We start from the raw sequence: 22,279 nt of genomic DNA, 5'->3' as shown, positions 1-22,279 counted from the left end.
CTAACTACAACATACAAGCCAAGAACGTACATTTAAATGACTTCATCTGAAACAAATAAAAAGAGAATCCTATAAATTTAAATTTTATATATATTGAGTTTCTATTTAATTAAATTTTTCCTATAAATCTTCCTTTTTTTTTTTTGAATGGATAAATCTTCCATTAATATTAAACATTCTATTTTTATTTCTTTTTAAATTTAGGAAGTGTTATTTGATAAAGAGATCAAGCTTTAATTTACTCATTTTCACTACATACAAAAAATTGTTTCAATAAATATAAGAAAGGTCGACCACCATAATCATAGTTAAAATAAATTCTATTAAGTTCAATTAAGTTTACTATATACTTCGTATGAATTCCATAATGTTCATATATATGAACAAATTTCATGTGAATGAAAACAAAAAACGTAAATCTTAGTTGTAACACTTACTTCTCCCTTAGTCCCTTACCCTTAAATCACTTCTTCCTCCCCCAAAAAAGCTTTTATATATCCAAACTTCAACATAAAAAAACGTCCATTCCCTGCTCTCTCTAAACCAAGCCTTCCATTGAAAAAAATAAAAATAGAACTTAATTTGTTTCCTTCTTCTCCTATTTCTTCTTTCAAAACATATTCTATGTAATAAATAAGAAAGTACTAATATAGTAATAGAGCTAGCACAAGAAAAGTGATCCTAATTAATTTGAGAAGAAGCTAGATAATTAAGGGTTGATTAGGAATTAATAATGGGGCATCACACATGCTGCAACAAGCAAAAGGTGAAAAGAGGGTTATGGTCTCCCGAAGAAGATGAGAAGCTCATCAACTACATTACCACCTATGGTCATGGCTGCTGGAGCTCTGTCCCTAGGCTTGCTGGTTACTTATTCTTCTCCCTCTTTCGATCTCTCTTTTTTAAGTTGGCGTCTTTTGGAAACAATCTCTCTACTAGCCCCCAAATCCGTATATATGTATATTGTATATATGATCCGTACTCATTTTATTTAGGTTCGCATTTTTCATAAACTAATTTTTGTTACATAATGTGAGTGTAATTTTTTTTTTTTTTTTTTTTTTTTTTAGGTTTACAAAGATGTGGAAAAAGTTGCAGATTAAGATGGATAAATTACTTGAGACCTGACTTGAAACGTGGGAGTTTTTCTCCTCAAGAAGCTGCTCTCATCATTGACCTCCACAGAATTCTAGGCAACAGGTTCTTCTTTCTCCCCCTTTTCTTCCTTCTTTTCCCCCCTTTTTTTGGATTGACCGTTAGAAAACAAGTAACATACTTTTTCCGTTCACATTTACAAACAGTTGTCTTAATAGTATAATTTGAATTGCTTCCATATATTTAATTAAAAAACAGTGTAATTTGAACAATGTTAGAAATCGATAGTCGTAGTCTTGATAATGGTGTACTGTAATTTGAATTAGTAAAATTCTAATAACTAAGTTTGGTACTCGAGGGGTACTTATATACATCTTGTCATCTTTAAGTATGATGTTTGATTGTTAACAGATAATAATGATCGATCATATATGAATGCGAAAAAAATTTACACTACCTATTATTTTTCCTTTTTTTTTTTTTTTTTTTTTTTTTTTTTTTTTTTTTTTTTTTTTTTGAGTGCAGATGGTCTCAAATAGCTAAGTATTTACCAGGAAGAACAGACAATGAAGTGAAGAATTTTTGGAATTCAAGCATTAAAAAAAAGCTTTTCTCTCAAGTTGCTACCACCACGGCCGCTACGACCTCCATAGGCTCCATCACTAATGATCTTTGTCTTAATTATCTTCCTACCACAAATTCCTCAAATAGCTTATTAGCTCATGTTAATAATAATAATAATCATGATATTGGTGTAGGATTTACCACCTTTTATCCTTCTCTTAGCCCTAATTTGCTTTCTAATACATATGATTATCCCAATAATGATCTCATCCTTACCCAAACTACCCCTCATTATTCAGTTCCACCCATTATTTCTTATGACAATCCTACATTATCATCATCATTAGGATTTCAACATTTGATTAATGAAGTTGGTATTAATCAAAATCATCACCAAATTGTTACCCAAGAGCTAGATTACTCATGTCCACAATCATCAATTTATGTACCACCACCTTATGATGATGATGATGATGAGGCAATCATGAAGATGAAGCTTACAACAACGACGGCGATGATGATGGCCGGAGTAGTCCCAACCATGCCAAAATTAGAAGCCATTTCATCCTCTTCACCATCTCATCATCATAACAATTATAGTTCCCTTATAGATGTCATTTCTAAGCCACAATTTGAGTACTATAATAATTATGCTCATATGGATGATCATGTCATGATACCATCATCATCATCATCCTCATCATCGCCACCACGACCACCATCATCATCACCGTCGCTAGCAGCACCAACAGCCTTACCATGTGGTGGCAGCCAAGTTGTTCTGAACCCTAGCACTCCTAGCTGTTGGAATGCCTGATTATGGTAAAACTTAGGCTTTTATAACATTTATTTCTTAGTACCTTTATATATATGTAAATTTGGACTATATATAATAATTATGAACATTTTTAAATAAGCTTCATATATACAATAATGAGTATTAATCAATATTTGCTGGGTTTTTTCCAATTAATTTTCCATCAGAAGGAAACCTAAATGTTTCTAGTTCAGGGTCTTAAGGAAGAAATATAGGATATGCGTTCACATGTTTACCATTAAAATGAAAATTGGACCTACATGCATGAATACTATACAAGTATAAGAATATAAATATGTTAATATGTATAATTAAATAATATGAATCGGTTATTTCTCTGTCAAAATTAGATTTCTATTTTAGGTACTTAAATGTCTCTTAGTGTATCAAGTACAGTACCCCAGAAAATCTCAACAGTACAAAATTGTTCACAGATAATATTTGATTCTCATAAGTCAACTCTATGATCTTTGAGCCAAAATATTACCTTAGACAGCTGTAAATTCTTTCATTTTTTGTACAGTGTATAGTTCAATTTTTTGGTTTAAATTAAATAAGTGTAGGTGATGTATCATATTGCCATATTGGTATGTTTGTATGTGTTCTTTATATGCATTTGATGATAATTAGAAAACCAAACAATATTCTAAATGTCTAATCTTTATACTCCCTCCATCCTATAATATAATTCTTGTTTGTGTTTTTTCACGGTATTTAAGAAATATGAGGAAAAAGTGGATGAATACATTAATAAAGGTGAAAAGTACAATCATAGACAAAAGTTAGAGAGGGAAAGTGGAAAAAAGTACATGGCATGTGCAAAATTCAAGGGTAAATTAGGAAGTACGATGAATAAGGTTAAAAAAAGTAAGTGTATAATGGTCTTTACATACTATATAAAAATAGAAACAGGAACAACATTTTGGATCTCTAAAATAGGAAAACAGGAACTATATTATGGGACGGAGGGAGTACAAATATCGTATGTTACATACTACTTTGTAAGACTACGTAATGGGCAAGGAACTTAAGAACGTATGAAGTGTTATAAGCAAAGTTATTAAAATCGGGATCCTACTTTGAATCAGAAGGGGCTCTCAAAATTGAATCGTAAATAAGATTCTACCGACATGCATAATCAAGATGTCATATCAAAATTTAATTAAATATATTAATATTAAGAGTTTGAAACCAAATTATTAATATAAACTAGTTGTTTACCATCAAACAACCAATAATTGACCATATATATTCATAAATAACTATATAGGCATGTTTTGAACTTGTATGGATTTCACTAGTTAAAATAAATATGTAAAATCGGGTAGAATCGTAAATCAAATCGTATGACATAAATGAATCGTAAAATCGTAATATTCTAAGATTTAAATCGGAATTTTAATAACAATGGTTATAAGAATGTGCTTCAATCTACAATGATGGATAGAAAAAACATTAATATACTTTAATTGTAGAATATATATATTTATATATATATATATATATATATATATTATATACGGGAGTTTTTTCCCAAGATTTTAGAGAGCCACCTAGGATTTTGAATTTTAAATAATTATTAGAGCGCCATGTAGGATTAGTTATTTTAGAGCACATTACGTATAAGATTATGCCACGTAGGATTGTTATTTTAAAGCGGCACGTGAGATTAAAATAAAAATTTTAATTTATTATAATAATAAAATACTATCTTTTTAAATTGGAAATTTTATCTAAAAGAAAAGAAACAATTTATTTTATTTTATATATATAAAAAATATACTATTAAACTTAAAAAATGAAATTCACGTTCAATTGATATTTAAAAAAAAAATTGGATTTGATAAAAAAAAAATATGACATGATTATAATAAAATATTTTATGAAAATATACTGATAAAAAAAATAAAATCATGTTCAATTATATAAATGGAATTTTTTTTTTCCAAGATTTTAGAGAGCCACCTTGGATTTTGATTTTTTTAAAAATTATTAGAGTGTCATGTAGGATTATTATTTTTAGAGCGTTATGTATACACGTAGGATTGTTATTTAAAACCTCACGTAAGATTAAAATTAAAATTTTAAATTTATTATAAAAATAAAATACTATCTTTTTTTTATCTAAGAGAAAAGAAACAATTTATTTTATTTTGTATTTATATAAAAAAAATACTATTAAACTTAAAAAAAATAATGAAATTAACGTTCAACTGATATTTAAAAAAAATGAATTAGATAGAAATAATAATAAAAATAATATGACAAGTGATTATAATAAAATATTTTATAAAAATATAATTTATTCGTCTTAGAGATTAACTTCTGGGTTAACAAAATTTATCATATCTAATAATAAACTTTATTATGAATTGGGTTCATCTTATGATTTGTTATTATTATAAATAGGCATTAATTCCAATTAAATAAGAGATATGTAATTTCTTTTAGACTTCAATAATTCAAATGTCATAAGTAAAATTTGGGAATGAGATTTTAAAGTTTAAATTAATTAAATATAAAATATTATCTTTTGATATTAGGAAATTCATCTTAATATATAATGAAGGAGAAAAAATTCACAATTTATTTTAAAATAAATAAAATAAAAATATTAAATGCGAATATAATATACTACGTACAACGAATAAATAAAGTAACAAATTTTATCACAAACATACGAAAAATATATAAGTTGCAAAAAAAATAGAAATAAACCATGCATAGCACGGACTTCATCTAGTTATAGTAATATTTGGCAATAATTTTGATTTTATCATTAGAGAAAGAAGGGTTGTCATGCAAATTTTTTTTTTTTTTTTTTTTTTTTTTGGGTTAAAGGGAATTGAACTAGATTAAGTATGGAAGAATAAGACCAGGTATGAAACACATTACTCAAAAAAAAAAAAAAAAAAAAAAAAAAAAAAAAAAAAAAAAAAAAAAAATACACTCAACAAGATCAACTAATAAAACAACCATGACAAAACCAGGACACAAAAAAACTCATACACATGCGTAGCAAAAATAACAGAGATTCTTGATGAAGACTGCGGCTGGAAATATATTTCGTGTGCTAATTGCAAGTCAAAGCTTGATGACCAACAATATTGTAGCAAATGCCAAGCTACTCTAGAGCTTCCACACAGGTGACTAACAAATAAATAAAATTGAAAACCCCGGTAAATACAACATATTAATTACATGTTTTGCTAATTACAGGTACCGATTGATTGTCACAATTGAAGACGCAGATGCATCAATTACTGCAGGAATATTTGACAAAGATGCGGAGAAAATTATTGGAAAACCAATCACAACAATGCTAAAGATTCATGAACAGGTAACACCACCAACAACATCAAAAAAACCAAAAAAATAAAATAAATGACATTGTCTACAAGAAACTAACCTGAATCATCAGGAAAACGGAATGGAAAAGGTATCAAAAGAACTTCGACAAAGCATTGGGAAAGAATGTACACTTGAGGTTAAAGTCAACAAAAAGGGATACATATAAGAGCTAACAGTAATAAAAGTTTATCATGTGGAACGAAAGGTGAAACAAATTGAAGCCGATGGAAACAACAACAACAACAAAAGACAAATAGAAGAATTCAAACCCGATATCGCCACAAAGGCAACAACAAGCGAAAAAACATAAACCAGAAAGGTAAACAACTACCACCAAGTTAAAGTTTTTCGCAAATCTATCTTCCAAATTAACATTTGATGAACTACCCAATGAATACCACTTACAAAAGTTATTATATTAAATTTTAAATTAAAAAAAAAAAAAAACCAAAATAAACTTTTAAAAAAAAAATTAAATAAAAAATAAAAATAAATAAAAAAAAACGGCGTTAATGTCATTGTGGCACATAAGATAACCCACGAACAAAAAATAACCAAGTCTCCATAATAAGTACAGCAAACATGCACAAAAAAAACCACTAATAACAAGCCCGTATATTGTACGGGTCAAAAGACTAGTTATACTTTATTTATTAGCTATGGAATTATATTGTTCAATGAAATTAATTGCTTGATTCGTAAAAAAATCTAAAAAATCACGACGAAATTATCACTTTTGGAAAAACATACAATTGTGATACCTCCCACTGTTTCAAGAAGATTGCCTTCTTTATTGACGGGGTTGGATTACATATGATACTAGTACGTGTATGAATGTTGATCATCTAAACTTATTATTTTATAAAAGCTGGTTAATTATGATAATATTATCAGAACCTTTTATCATTAGTGCTAATCCAGAACATCTAATCCTTCCTTTTGGGAGCAATTGACTTTTAATCAAACTAATAATTAATCTTTATGAAAAACTAAAAGAGAACAGTTACATAGTGTGACATATTTTAATAGAATAATTCAAAATCAATCAATAAAGACATTTATTTAATATTTTGGGGGACAGCCGGACAGGGAAAGTGTTTAGTTGATATTAATTCAAAATTCACTTATATATTATCATCAGTGATTTAGCGCGTTGTTGAACTATTCGTTAAACTCAGGCGTCCAACTGTTGCAAAATTAAGGAATTAACCTATGTTCTCCTTCTCCCAACCCTAGCTAACGCTTAAACAATAGTTATAGTCTCATTGAAGATAATGAAATAATGATGTGTTAGTCTTAGGTATGATGAAACGTTAGTAAGATAGATCTTTTATGTGCCAAATAATAGGTATTGTGTTAAATATCATCTCATATCATGTTGTTGTCCATGATATACATATAGTTGCCATTGAATTTTTTTTAAATACACCAAGATGCATGGTACACTCAAAGGTATTTTAGGTTAATTTAACTCATTAATGAATAATGATTAAATGATGAGCAACAATTATCAAAATGAGAAAAAAGATCTCATATCACTAATAAATAAAGCCAGTCTCGCAGTTAGACCACGAGACAACGACACTTGACATTCCAATTATTAGTCAAGTGTCACGCCACGCAAGCGAAAACTAGGTATTATTGTGACACATATGATACTAAGTAAGCGAATTTTAAATAGATTTTTTAAGATAAAATTGTTGTATAGAGTTTTATTATCGATATATTTCTAATATTTCCATGACACTTGTCATTACCTTGTGAAACAATTTTCCGCCTTTGTCGCTTCTCTCTCTCTCTGTCTCTCTCTCTCTTTTTTTTTTTTTAAATATTTAATAACCGTACATTGCACGGGATTTTAACCTAGTATGATTTAAAATTAAAAAGATTAGGTTAATAATGTTATAGAAGTCTTTAAGTTACCCTTCTTTCCTACCAAGAATGTCATAGAAGTCTTTGGCATTAATGATTTTTGGCAAATAATTGACGTTTAAAATAAAGTTAAGATGTATCACGTGTTTAGAGAGGCTATTAGAGAAATTTTTTTTTTATTTAATTTTGATGGAACTGTTAAAATGAAGCCTATGGTACTCCAGATTACGCGTTTATGATATGATAGGAAAAATCAAATAGTATTACATTGTAGATTAATTATAGTTAGGTCATTGTTAGCATAAGTATAGAGGTTGAAGTCTAAGAGGGTATTGATGTTTAATCATCTATATGTCATAATTTAATTAAGGGGTCGGGTTGGTCTGTTATCCAATCGGAAAGGGTTGGTCTGTTAGCCATCTCCATGAGGATATCGTAGGTGTGGCTTTGCCACGTTTGGTTGTTATTTAGGTTGTTTGTATGGGTTTATTTCTCCTTTGCACCAAAAAAAATATATATATGCCCGAATTATGGATCAGGTACTCAAGGTCTCAAGCAGCTATAAGCTTCAGTAAAATTCCTGCTATTCAGTATTCACTAGTCATTACCCATTAATACTCTTAGAAAGTACGGAGTACAACATAAAATTCAACTTATTATTTTTTCCACTTGAATTCTAAAAGAAAATTAAAATAAATCAACTGTCTATATAAACCAGCAAAGCGCGGTTTGACTTTAAAAATATCAAACATCGTGACAATACTACCAGAGAGTACCAGCATCCTATCCAAACAAAAAGAAGGCTAATCTAGCACACCAGATTAAGAATTCTCTTATGTGCTTTAATCTTACAAGGCTTGAGAGCAAATACAACTGATCGACACATAAAATCTAAGCTGTGACTCTGTGTCGTCCCTTTGCTATTCTCCGAGCAATCACTCTCCGCCCACCTTTTGTAGCCTTGCTGCAAAGTAGCAAGTAGTATATTAATAACACACATTGCCTGCTACAATCAGCAACAAATCTATCTGTTTTTATGTTAGTCATCTCAATAAACTTTTATTGGCAAGGAGTGCTAGGGAGAAGTTACTATATCTCTGTAGCATGTTTTTTGATACAGGTAATTAAAGTTATAGCACACATATTATGAAACTTTTGAAATTATCAGGCATAGTACTTTTCCTCTCCATAAAGGAAAGGGCATAAAATTCTTACATGACTTGGACTAAAGAAGTGGGGAGTCAATGATCAAATAATAATTTATTTCATCAGGGAATTGTTATCTGAAAATCTTACAATTTGCTACAAAAGAAAGTTGACAAACAACGCGATGCACTTTATACGAGACAGAAGAGAAGGAGACAAAATAACTCCATGGATAAATGAACAGCAAGTAGTTTTAATAATTCATAATGTAATGGGAAATAAAGATGGTTAACACTTAGCCGATGTATCCTAGTAGTTCTGTTGAAGTCGAGAAAATTAACATTCCATCATAATCAGACAGCTTGTTAGTGATAAATTTCGACATAAATAAAAAATCAAAATCAAAAATAAAAAAACAGGGAAAAGTGATACTTACCGAGCAAAGAATCCGTGATTCCTTTTCCGGCGAAGGGTGCTAGGCTGGAAGGTTCTCTTGGGAAATAAGATCATTGCATCGCTTGAAGAATCATCGGCTGCACAGAATTAATGATATTAGATCATACATAATCCAAAACAGATATACCACACGGTCATGAACTCATGATGCTGAGGATAAGAGTCATAACTCTCATAAGACAAACATGAAACTCTGTAGTAAAATGATTACAAAAAGGTGGCACATAATATTCACTATCCAAGAATTCAACACTGCTAACAGTCGGGAGCAGGAGGTTAGTCAAACTGCCATCATCACAACCAGCTAAAATAAGCAGATAAAAGCAATTATAGGGAAACATATAGAAGGGTATTATTTCTTAGAATTCTTACATAATTTTGATCAATTGACCTACAACCTCACAGTAAGGAGATAATGCATTAAATTTTATTTGGTCTGACACAAAATTTGGTGCATTGAAAAAGTTGAACGAAAGAGATGAAGTACTGAAGACAGATTTAATTTCCATTTTTGCTGAAAGCAACCTATACAACTAACTGTTCCATCTCAGAAATATTGAAAACTTTCATGGTATCTAGTTCAATATTAACTGTAGTTAAAAGAGTATTTTTTTATTCACAGACCATCGACATTTCTAACCATAATGTCTGAACAAAGCCTCATGATACAGGCACAAAACGAAAAGGAGATTGTGGAACAAAATACATTGAGCTACCAAAATAATACAGCGTATTTTGGTTAACATTACAGAGACCATTGGCCCCTTGTCGTCTATACTATGCATCAAAGATTCTTCATTTCTAAGCTCAAAATATGGGCAGCATTGCCTGATAGTCAAATATAGGCCAAAACTCAATTACTAATTCAAGTATTCAAGCACATGACTACACTCTATCCAGCTCTGAACTGGATACAAAAGACTGTACTCAATCATGTAAGTCCCCTAACACTTAGCTTTCAGGGCACCACATCTGAACTCTGCCAGAAGTCATAAGTTCATAACCCAGCAGAAAGCTCAACAACTAATTCAAATAACTTGCTTAGCTTTCTATGTTTAAAAGAACCACAAGGATACTCTCCATGCAATTTTAAGTGCAATATTCCACTAACTTTACAGGCAAATAATCGTAGAACTGTCACCAACCATGTTTTCTTTATCCATACAACAACCCACAAGTTTCAGTTTGAGGTCAGTATCCTTTCCTGCTCTTCATGCTGATAGCAGGCAAGGAAATCATATAGACAGAGAACTGGTTTTGATTGTGATTCAATTGGTCCAAGCACAGCCAAGGGGGATGGAAGAGTCACTAAATGAAATCCTCCATTATAAACGAGACGGAGTATATGTGCTTTCAAGTTCCACTACTTTCTTTAAGCCATTAGATAGCTGGTTTCTCACATATGAGCAAAGCAAAGCTCCATTCGCCTTTGCATACAAATCTAGCATCCATTACAAGAAGCAGCAGAGCAGCTTTCTACAACATACGATCCAACCATCAGAAGCTCATTCTCTGACCTCAAAGCTCAACCCATAGGCAAGCTCAATCTTGTAACATTAAAAAAAACTGAATCTTGCAACACACTTTCAGATAGCCTACTTTAACCACACATACCCAATTGGCTTACCCACAATCAAACACTCTATTATCTCTAATTGCTCAACTTCTCTAAGTCTCTAACAGGACAAGGACATCGTATTCGAGCAATACTCAAAAGGCAAACTATAGCTACAATTTCATGATTCCAATTCAATTTCCAAATAATCATCCAAATAAGCCAACTATTGCTCAGAGTTTCAGCATTGTCTCAATAAATTTAATCACACACAAAAATAACAAGATAAGCTATTCCGACTTTCTATTCACCCAATTAAATCTCAATAATTTCCCATTATCAAGTAAAAAAATGAATCAATTTTCTGCATATAATTAATAATCATCAAATTTACGCACATCATTAATAATCAAAACCCAAATAAATTGCAGAACAAAATTAATTTTAAAAAAGGGGGTGAAATAGAATTACCATCAGGCAAGAAGAATTCAAGGGAAGGCTGACCACAAGGGTTCAAAATCTTTGCAATCTCCAATCTCTTTTCTTGCTCCATCTTCTCTTTTCCTACATTTTCATCATCAACCAAACACAGCCTTAAATATAATTTAAAATTGATCAATTAATAGAGAAAAATAGAAAAATGAGTACCATTGTTGTTGGAAGATACGGCATCGTTTTGAAGAAGATACAGAGAGGAGTGAGGATTTGATAATGGAGGGGTAATCAAAAGCTTCGATGAGGGGTTTACAGAAGAAGAAATTAGGGTTTTCTGAGTTAAACTCGTTGATTTCTGAGTTAAGGTTGGATTAAGGAAGCGATTTACGACTGAAGCTCCGGAACGGAGTAGGGTTTTAGCTGCCATTTTTTGGGATTTAGAGAGAGAAAGTAAACTTGGAGTTTGTAGAAGAAAACCTAGTTATGGGCCTAGATATGGGCTGGATTTGAGTTTGGACGTTTAGTGGATTTGGATCATACCCATTTGGGCCAAATCGACCCGATTCCATCTCAATTAAAAGCCCATCTCCCATCTTAGAAAGGTCTAACTACGTATATATATATTCTTAACCAAAAAATTAAACTTGCTGAAACTGAAACCCCAGCTTCTTCTTCAACCTGCAGAAAAATTGTGGAGAGAGAAAGTGATGGAGAAGACAAGCAAAGAGCTGTTGCAATTGGAGCACAAGGACCCTTCTTCTTCCTTTAAAGGTCAACTTTCTCTATCTAACTTTCTCTCTCTACCTTTATTTTTCCATTTTTTTTTGTATTTAACTTTTTTTTTGTAAAATAATTGGGGGTGAAGCAGAATCAGCGTTGCTTGTTTGTGGGAAGAGCAAGAAATCGACAGAGGAGAAGACAAATTCTGAAGGAAAGCCCTTCCCTGCGCCACTCCCTAAAAGCCAAGGTTTTCTTAGTACTCAGTTAATATGTTAATTTTTGAAATTGCAGTTTTATTATAAAGTTCCAGTAATTACTATATGATGATATTCATGTATGATTGAACACCTTATACATTCATATTTAGAAGTTTTGATGAAGTTAAATTTGGAAAAATTTGAACATTGGGTGATTGGGTTATATTAAAGTTGTAGAAGGGTTATGAATTTGTGGGGTTTTTTGGATGTGGTTGTTGAAGGTGATGCAAAGTAAGGGAGAAATTCTATGTATCATGTTTGGGAGCTTTAAAGTTAGAAAATTGTGAAGAGTATAAATTGATGTTAATTGCTAAACACACCTAAAGAATTGATATTCACTCTTTGGATGAAGAGGTGTTGTTGCTGTTGTTTTTGTTGAAGTTGTTGCGGTCTCCCCATTTCGGGTTTATGCATGGTTATGCTGCTGAGATCTGATGCTAGAGCGTGCTGGAATTTAGCTTGTTGTGGCATTTTGCTGGTATGAGTGTGTATATGACCATAGAAAGGCATGAGGTTGGGAAAGATATGCTGTTTGGGCTCAAATGAGATGAAAGCTTTCGTTTTTAACTTATTACTGTATGACTAATGTATCAAAGCCAGGTAAATTGTAAACGTTTTGCTTTAGCTTCGTTGTTGTGCTCTCCATTGGTGACAATGGGTTAGGATTGTACTATAATGTGGATATTATACTTCACATTTCACAATCATATCTTGTCCTCCTAATAACATGAAGTTGATTTGCAGTGCTTGGTAAGGTAAAGGATTTCCTAGGAGTAATTTCTGAAGCTAACAAAACACTCCAGCTTAATGCAAAGGTAAGAACCAACAAACCTTAGTAAAAGAATTTGCGATTTTTTAGCTCTTCAATCTGCACCTCCTAGTTCCTAAAATGAGCACATATATCATATATGTGCAGGACAAACCTGAGGAATTTGATATTGAAGTTTTGCATGGTAATGAATCAGAGTACATTGAAATGGTATTGCTAAATTTTCTCTCATCTACTATGCATTTATACAATATTAGGTGACATCAAGATTAGTATGTCAGAGCTTACTCAATAGCTTTAAAATGTAGGATTTGATGCTGGGTGTTGCTGATCTTCAAACTCCAGAGGCCATGGAAGCCGCAGAGGCTGCAATGGCCGGAAACCAACCTGTTGTGGATTTACGTACCAATGACAGCTCTTCAGAATCAGAAAGTAGCAGTGATGATGAAGACGATGATGATGATGATGATGAGGATGACAGAGATGAAGATGAAAATGTGAAGGCTGATTCTATGCAGGTAGATGGTTCTTCAAGACAGCAGTCAGAAAGTCGTACAAAGAGAAAACAGCCTAAGATTGTTGTGCTCCCATAAATCCGCTATTTCCTTTCAAGAAATGAGTAGGAAATTGGAGATTCCGCAAGTGAAGATTGTTTCGAATTGAAAAGAAATATAGTGTGCAGTGTTGTTACTCTTGTAAGAGATTACTTGTGAGCAGTCCTGATCTATTTGTAGTCTAAATTTTGCTACTTCCCTTATACATAGATAGCTATTTATTATTGTTATCCTGACATTTTAGTTGGATTTTTGGAAGTATGTAACCTTTTAATGAACAATGTTAATTTCATCATATGCCAAGCTTTTACTCTTTGATTTTGCACTTGTTTCCTCATGGTTAGCTCTGCTTTCCTACTATTTATGTCATTTATTAAGAGAAATTACCACTAAAGGTCATTCTTTATGATATTTGGTTTTAGCCTTTTTTTTAGTTTAATGTACAATCTCAATCTTGATGAAACAGAATACTGCTGAGTTGTAAGTCTAGTCTTCGAAAGTATAAACATTTCAAATTGAAACAACAATGCCTGAATACGAGCCACTAGGGAATACCAAGATGGAAGCTCTTTGTAGCACAGCAGACGAAACAGTTTTATAATCATCAACCTCTAACTTAACTTGATTACAAAATTTCTTTAAAATTTGAAATACAACCGCCAAAAGCTACAAGCCACTACTTAATAGAGGTGCTGAGGACAAATAAAACCCCGGAGACTCTTAACTTGAAATGGTCTGGTGAAAAATATCAAAAAGCCAGCCATTTACAACATGCTTCAATTCTAAATAACAAATGGAAGCATTTCCTTAAGCTTCCACAACTAGAAAAAGCGAAGAGTAAGAAAATGTAGACCTAAATCAACACAATATAACGTTCCTATATTATGTCGCTTTGAATCGGTGGCTTAATTATCGACCAATGATAGGACAAATATATAGGAGGCTCTTATTGGTCTTCTTTGAAAGTAGACCTAATCCAATCTGCAGCCGCTGTATGAATGTTCGACTCCACGTAGGGAGAAAGAGAGATGAGAGTAACAGCAACCTGTCAATAGACACCAAAATTTAAGTTCTTTATAGAGAATAGTGTTCAAATTAAACATATATCTGAAGCTGCACAATGAAAGCTCTTGTTCTGAATCAAATGAAGCAATCGCCAATTGGCCAATGGGGAGAAAAGTGGCTAAATTTCAAAAAATAAAAAAAATAAAAAAGTGTCCCTCGTATTCTACTTACAAAATTGCTTTCAAGTGCTTTGATATCTGAATCTTCATCCACTCCATCATGTTTATTGTCGATAAACTGAAAATGATTCAAAGATATAATTGGTTCTCTTAGTTATCGATATAAGGCTTACATTTGTGACTTGTGTAAATCTCTGCGAGAGTACAATCATGTTATAAACGTACAATATGGATGGATACTTGTTTGCCACAGCAAAAAAATTATGCACATCATCCCATTTTTGTTATACTTGTAGTTTATAAATGGATATGAAATTTCTATTTGATGTTATATTTGTTGATTCTTTTAAGTATGTCCTGCAAAAAAATTCTCACCTCAAGGCGGAAGTGCTTATTTAAAACGTGGTTAGCCTTGGATTTCCCGGCTAAACCAACTGATTCAATCTCCACATTCTTCTTTTGACCAATTAGATGGCGAGCTGCACCCTAAGTTTCAAGAACCATTAGAAGAATATATAGGAGGAAAACATGAAGAGATAATAGTAAGCTGTAATGATCAATCAATGTCAGTTATAGAGTTTACTCACAGCAGCAGATGCATCTCGACCAAGTTGTGCAAGCTGAAAGCCTAAACAAGGTTGATTAGACATGAATGGATGCCTTTTGACAGATGTAGCCTGCCAACACAAAGTAGGTCTCCACAAACTTTGCTTTGTGACCTTGAAACCCTGTTGAAAAGCCAAGTGCATAGATTATTTCAAACTTTGCTTAGTTATCTTGAAACCAGCCGAGAGGTCAAGTTCGTAAGTTTGCTAATACTATCACTAAGCTGTGAAAGGCCCCTAAAAGTTTGAAAATAAAATAAGCGAAGACAAGAAGCTCAGTTCTATTAGATAAAGCCCATTAACCAGCATCTCGTAGGATTCTCAGGCTCTAGTAATGCTCACTCATTTTTGTCAAGAGTTGCAGAAAGACATGAACCTTATTTGTTAAGGGAGACATAGGGATTTGCACGCTGAATGCACACTTTTTAGGGAAGACTCCATTTTCTATATCCCTAAGAGCAGCTTTAATTATTGGTACTGAAACAGCCACAGCATCCCTGAGATCAGTTTGCTGGCTTTCGTTTTTCTTCCTGTAAGCAAATCATAAGAAAATAAGTGTAAGTTACACTAATGACATTGCAGCTATATATTCCAACCAATAGATAGTCTTCAACTTTACCAATTCAACGATATAGAAATTGAAGGAACACCGCCAATCAATGCTTCTCTTGCCCCAGCGACAACACCAGAGTAAAACCTAAAGGTCCATCAGTGATAAAGAATTCCAATGGAGAAAAGCAAATATAGCACAAATAATACATTCCCATTAAGGTACATTTTGAACATTTGCTTCTTGTTTTTGTCATTGTAACAAAAGAATTTTTTAGTTTTACATTCATTAGTTTTAGAGCAAGAGATTAAGTATTAAAAATAACGTTAAAAGGTATACAGATTACTTACATATTATGCCCACAATTTGAACCCTTGTTGATCCCACTAACCACCTAAACATAGCACTAAATTGGTTAGCTGCAAGGCATAAATCCCTATGTATGCTCCCTATGTTCGGAAATTATGAAAACATGAGTGATACCAGCATAGGTTTGGACCAAGAAAATAAAGCCCCAGATAATGCCAGTGAAACGCAATCAACAGGAGTCCCTGTAGTCAACAAAAACAATAGCTCAGTAAACTAATACACCAACAGGACAAAGACCGGAAATAAAGTGATTGCATTAAAGAATACAATTGCACAATACGGCATAGGTTTAATGTGATTGTATGACAAGCTGCAAGATAAATAGATTCAATTTATCATTTCTCATCTGCATAGTGCAGAACTAGGAACAAGGTTCTGAACAAGCTACTCTCAGGTTAGAAAACCTGTCCAAGGATTGAGTCTAAGACCTCTAAGTAACGTGTCGTACCACACTAAGGTAGCCGGGTATTGACACCTTAGGTTAAATGAATAGTCTAAATTACAAGAATACCAATAAACATCTTCTCATTTTATCATTCTTCGGATACATTATCAACCACTAAGAGAGAACCAAGCATATATGGTCGAACCAAAAAAGAATCAACTTACCATAATGAACATGAGGCAAAATTATGTGACAAACGCAAACTTATTATAACATTGTAGGAAGCAGATATTGGCCTAAAATAAAAAGTACCTGAAACCTCAAAAGCTGTGGCACCATTCATCTCAACAGAACTTACAGCAATTGTTTCTCCAAATGTCACCCCATGACCTGATGTTGATTTATCCCTACCATCACATATCAGCTTTAAATTAACCTAAAGGCAACCCATCTCAATACATTATCATATACAAAAATCGGAAATTTAATGAATAAAAAATAAACATAAATTCATACAAAAATATTAATCGTAACTTTGTTTCTAATTATAATAAACCTGTACAAAAATCACAAATTTGTCAACAAAATCAAATTTATATTAACCAAAAAAAAACAAACCCATTTCACAAAAATACAATGTCTTCCCACACAACCCGATTATATCTTCCAAATCGTCCACACTAACAATCCACCCTTCTCCTCCAAAAGGCGATTTTAGTAAATAACCAAAGATAATACTCGGACTAAGGGTGACGTTGGTAATTTTTCTTACATCTCCGCCTCCTGGAGCCCAGGTATCATATACGCCCCCAAAATAAAGAGCCTTGAACACTAGAAGAAAGGCGCCTATACCTAACAAGATTAAGTGAATGCTCAAAATTGTGGTCATTTTATTTCTATCTTTCCACACATAACCGAAGAATGGAAAAGATTCTTCAAGAGTTTCAGGGCCCAGAAGTGCATGATAAATACCCCAAAGCCCAATACGGCCGACGAAATTAAGTGAAGGACTCCTGATACAAAGTATGGAAAAGTGTCTATAACTTCCCCGCCGGGGCCTACCCCCCAACCTAGAGTAGCTAGGTGGGGAAGTAAAATTAATCCTTGTTCATACATCGGCTTCTCTGGTACGAAATGAGCCACTTCAAACAGGTTCATTGCTCCGGCCCAGAATACGATTAATCCGGCATGGGCTACATGAGCTCCAAGTAGTTTACCAGATAAATTGATAAGTCGAGCATTCCCGGCCCACCAAGCGAAACCGGTGGTTTCTTGGTCACGTCCGGCTATAGTTAAAGTTCCATTAAAGAGCGTTTCCACGGGGTAGAACCTCCTCAGCGAATATAAGTCTATTATACACCCAGGTGTACCTAGAGCTCCAAAGACCGGAAATGGCAAAAGACGGAAAAAAAAAACTTACATTTGAGGGGCACAGACAAAGACATTGTAAAGACCCTCTTTAACAAGAGCTTCAACAAGGTAGGTGAGCCCAGGGGATTCAATTCCATCACCATTAGTAACCAAAATTCTGGGTTTTGTACAGTCTTCATCTTCAACATCAAGATTCACATTCTCAGATTTTGAAGAAGATGAAGTGGGTTTAGAGGATTCATCTTGTTCTGCATCTTTCCTCCTTAAAAGAGCTTGATTAAGGTTAGAAATTAAATTGGGTGCCATGAAATTGTTCTTCACAGAAGTTTTCATTCTCAAACAATTTTTAATATTTTTTTTTTTAAAATCTTTAAACTTAGAAGAATTTCTGGGAGAAAATTTAAAAAAGTACTTTTTTTGAGGTAAGAAGATGGTGTTCCGGTTTAAACGGTGTGTTGAGAGAAAGAATTTGAAAGGAGAGAGAGGGAAGAAAGAGGGGCTGGTTAAACAGAGGAATATTGAATAAACTGGGTGTCTTAATTATTGCTTCTTTTGAGATTAGATTGTGTAAATAACATAATTGCTTCTTTTGTGGAGTAATTTAAGCTTTTTATTGGATGGGTTAACCTACTTTTGTACACCTCATACCTGTCATAGTGTCGTACCTTCTTCTTCCATGGCTTCCAATTTTGTTTTTTCTATTTTTCTATCAATTTTGTATAATTGTAAACCATGTATGTTATCTTGACTATGAGGAAAATATAATTTTAAAACCATTTAGCGAGTGTTATTTATTACTTCGTACTATAATTTCCTTTTATGTATTGAGTGTTAAGAATGCGCGTACTAAAATAGTGAAGCAGTTTTAGACTTGCTTATAACATAATTAGGTAGCTTATTGCAATCTCATACTTAATAATTCTATGCAATAATGAAGAATATTGTTGTATGTAATCAATCTCATATATTCTATTATACAAGGTATCTAATTAATCTCATATATCCTATCTCACTGCTTATAAGAATTAAAATTAAAAAAAATGCAAATATAGGCGGTAATATTAATAAAAATATACTCATATGAGTGGTCCCTTAGTTATGGTTTCTCAATTTTTGTTATACAGTAGCATATAACACCATGTACGAAGTATAACATAGTGCTCAACCGCTTTGTTTAGTGATTTCATTTTAGAGTCATGTAATAATAAGCATTCAACGAATGTCAAATGACGATAATGAAATTAGGTTCATAATCACAAGGTTTGACATTAAAAAAACAAAAGTTACGTAGTTCACATAGTAATGTACACCGCAATGTATATATAACTTTCACTTATCAAGCTGAAATTGGTGAAAAACTCATTTTGTAACTTTGAGGTCACGATTTCGATCTCTACCAATAACATCGGCGCACAAAGGGACATACACTATGGTTTCTTTATTGTCCTGGTGCCCCTTGGATATCGAGTAAGACTGTAAGAGTAAGGAGTAACTAATACGGAGTACTTTGTGTTCGGAAAAGTGCCAAAAACTAATCCATGGGTTTAGTTAACTTAGCCCAAAGTTAAGAGCCTAGAAAGAACATGGTAGCAATTTAGCACGTCTTTTAGCAGAAAGAAAAAGAAAAATAAAAATAAAAATTTCCCTCCAGAAAAGCCGTCTCCTACACGGAGCAGAAAGAGAGAAAAAATAAACCAAAACCATGGAAATCGAAGGTTCAGATGGGTCAAAATTCAAACTTAAACCAAATTCAACCACCATTTTTGGAAGAGGAAATGGGTTTTACTCAAACGACTTAACAGTTTCTCGTCGTCAAGTTTCGTTCGATTTTAATCCCTCAGAAGATCCCCAAACAGCTCCTAGGGTTTCATTTGAAGTCCTTGGAAAAAATCCAATTTGGGTTCACATAAAACAGCAGGAAAATGGAAATGTTAAAGGTTTTAAGAGATTTCAAAGGGGTGAATTGGGTATTGATGATTTGTTCTGTGTTTCTGCTAAAACCCCTATTTGGTTTACTCTCAAGAATATTGAAGATGTTTTTGAAGAGAGAGAAAATCAATGTGAGGAAGTTGAGGGAAAAATTAATGCTGATTTGAGTGAAAGTTTGGAAACTGCTTCTGGGTTTGAAGAAATTGAGGATATTGGGTTGGATTCTGTTGATCTTTCTAACATTGACCCAATTCAAGGTTTGCTCAATTTCTTCATTTTTTGTTACTATAAATATAATTTTCAGTATTTATTTAAGTATATGCTGCATTAATTGATACCCATTTGCATAACTGGATGTAATTTGATTGTGATTTGTGAGTGCTAATTATGGATTTGTGGTTTTAGCTAGTGTAGGATTGTTTATGGCTTAATGGTTTAATCTTTTGCTGAAAAGGTTTATTTAAGCAGTTTAATGAATTTGCTATTGCAATTTGCAAAGTTGGAGAGATTGGTTTTAGAAAGATTTGCGATTTAGTTGATAGTTCCATTGCTGTCTTTAGATTGTTTTTAGGTGGATAGGTTCCTATAGCCGTGACTCGCATGGATAATGGATAATTAGCTCACTCATTGTGAGATTGCTAGTGTTTGGAGAGCTCTAATTGGAAAGAACAATGCATTAGCTTTATGTGTCTGTTTAAATTGTGCTAAATTGGTAACCTTAGTTGCGAATTTTTGGGACACATTTCCTTGCTTTACTGGTGATTATCTGTCCTGTGACAGTGTGATCTGTTTTAAGTAATAGTCAAGGTAACAACTCTTCTTCCTTGTGTCACTGCAGAGTTTGGTTTTCTTGTGATTGGACACGAGTTTGATCAGTATCCTAAGCACATGATTCGTGATATCAAGAAATGGGACTGGTTCCTTGACGATCCTAAGAGACATTCTGATGATGAGGATGATTCTGAAAAGAAAGGAACTACAAGTGGAAGGAGGAAGAGGAAGAAAACTAATAGAGGAGAAGATGATGATGTAGAAGAAGAGTGGACTGCTGAGAGTGAAGGCGAGGAACTAATCACGAAGGCAAGGAAGGTTCAAAGACCAAAGTATGATACTCGATCAAAAGACCACAGTGTACGCCTAAAAGGTACAATGAACAGGAATTCTTCCACCAACACAAGCACAAGGGAAGAGGAGGAAGAATCTGAAGATGATGAGGATGAGACCTTAGGAGGCTTTATTGTAACTGATGATGATGATACAGTAGAAGAAGATGGAAATGATGAAATGGACGAGGATGAAGAGGAAGAATATATTGAAGATGAACTAGAAGATTAATGGCCCTTGTGTATAGTTTAGCTGCCAAGTGTTTTTGCTGCACATTGTATATAAATGTATGAATATATCAAATGTTTAGTGTTTGTTTACCTTCACTTTGATTTATTAAGGTGGTAGTATGAATTGGTTCCTGTGTTATATTCATCTTGTATTCAGGCTTTCTTAATGAATATATTCAAAATGCCAAGTACAGAGTATATTACTACATGTTTAGGCAGTTGGTTCAAAATCGTTTTCAAAGAAATTTCTCATAATCAACTTAAAATTGTCTGAATGAACTTTCAACATTTGGAAAAGAATTTCATAATCAAAAAAGTTTTCTAAAAAGAATTAGCATTAATAATTTCATAAATCTATAACTATATACTAAAGGCAAATCAGGAATAACATGTGTCATCGCCTTATTAAATATTTTCCCGCCTATTTTTTCTTTCTTTTTTTGATTTTTCTTTTGGTCAAACCTAAATAACTATAATACAAGTATTTTTTTTTTTTTTCATATTTAAGGTACAATAAATATATATATATATATATATATATATATATATATATATATATATATATATATATATATATATATATATATATATATATATTGACAACAGGAATGTACTATATTATTAGATTAGAATTTTTAGCCAATGACTATGTTTAATCGTTCTTTTTTTTTCTCCAACTTTTTTATTTTTGGCAATAAAGTCTATTTCAATTAGAGAAGAAAATATTTAAATAACATATATAAATGTATATTCTTTACTTTTCTACTCTTCCTATTAATAATATCATGTGTCAAAAATTTTGTGCAAAACTATTTTTATCTAAGAAATTTATAATAATGTAATACATATACAATCTTAACTAATCAATAAAAAATATATATATCATTTGTCTAGAATACAATTTTTCCTTCCCTACTTCAACATAATAATATTTGCAATAACCTTATAAAAATACTTAAAC

At 32.4% G+C, this 22,279-nt stretch overlaps 5 protein-coding genes across 5 annotated transcripts; 3 read left to right on the top strand and 2 right to left on the bottom strand.

Moving 5' to 3' along the window:
• Positions 1-504: 504 nt before the first annotated feature.
• On the top strand, positions 505-2,612 carry LOC110719877 (transcription factor MYB26-like). Its single transcript, XM_021898858.1, has 3 exons — positions 505-866; positions 1,071-1,200; positions 1,621-2,612. Exons 1-3 carry the CDS (start codon positions 734-736, stop codon positions 2,474-2,476), a joined length of 1,119 nt encoding a protein of 372 aa, XP_021754550.1. The 5' UTR covers positions 505-733; the 3' UTR covers positions 2,477-2,612.
• A 5,654-nt stretch (positions 2,613-8,266) lies between these two features.
• LOC110719876 lies at positions 8,267-11,756 on the bottom strand. The gene is made up of 4 exons (XM_021898857.1): positions 11,505-11,756; positions 11,328-11,420; positions 9,282-9,378; positions 8,267-8,663 (listed from the first exon to the last, which is right to left on the bottom strand). The coding sequence occupies exons 1-4, from the start codon at positions 11,716-11,718 to the stop codon at positions 8,591-8,593; spliced, it is 477 nt and encodes a 158-aa protein (XP_021754549.1). The 5' UTR covers positions 11,719-11,756; the 3' UTR covers positions 8,267-8,590.
• A 159-nt stretch (positions 11,757-11,915) lies between these two features.
• LOC110719875 (nuclear polyadenylated RNA-binding protein 3-like) lies at positions 11,916-13,916 on the top strand. Its single transcript, XM_021898856.1, has 5 exons — positions 11,916-12,062; positions 12,160-12,258; positions 13,013-13,083; positions 13,185-13,247; positions 13,346-13,916. Exons 1-5 carry the CDS (start codon positions 11,999-12,001, stop codon positions 13,628-13,630), a joined length of 582 nt encoding a protein of 193 aa, XP_021754548.1. The 5' UTR covers positions 11,916-11,998; the 3' UTR covers positions 13,631-13,916.
• Positions 13,917-14,184: 268 nt separating this feature from the next.
• On the bottom strand, positions 14,185-18,849 carry LOC110719874 (5'-nucleotidase SurE-like). Its single transcript, XM_021898855.1, has 10 exons — positions 18,105-18,849; positions 16,997-17,091; positions 16,414-16,481; positions 16,281-16,324; positions 16,000-16,077; positions 15,757-15,910; positions 15,363-15,503; positions 15,151-15,261; positions 14,828-14,893; positions 14,185-14,636 (listed from the first exon to the last, which is right to left on the bottom strand). The coding sequence occupies exons 1-10, from the start codon at positions 18,386-18,388 to the stop codon at positions 14,538-14,540; spliced, it is 1,140 nt and encodes a 379-aa protein (XP_021754547.1). The 5' UTR covers positions 18,389-18,849; the 3' UTR covers positions 14,185-14,537.
• Positions 18,850-19,485: 636 nt separating this feature from the next.
• LOC110719873 lies at positions 19,486-21,424 on the top strand. Its single transcript, XM_021898854.1, has 2 exons — positions 19,486-20,241; positions 20,823-21,424. Exons 1-2 carry the CDS (start codon positions 19,758-19,760, stop codon positions 21,317-21,319), a joined length of 981 nt encoding a protein of 326 aa, XP_021754546.1. The 5' UTR covers positions 19,486-19,757; the 3' UTR covers positions 21,320-21,424.
• Positions 21,425-22,279: the final 855 nt, after the last annotated feature.

This window comes from Chenopodium quinoa, unplaced genomic scaffold (genome assembly GCF_001683475.1).
Source record: "Chenopodium quinoa cultivar QQ74 unplaced genomic scaffold, ASM168347v1, whole genome shotgun sequence".
Classification (NCBI taxonomy): Eukaryota; Viridiplantae; Streptophyta; class Magnoliopsida; order Caryophyllales; family Amaranthaceae; genus Chenopodium; species Chenopodium quinoa.
This window is presented reverse-complemented; position numbering and strand designations above follow the sequence as displayed.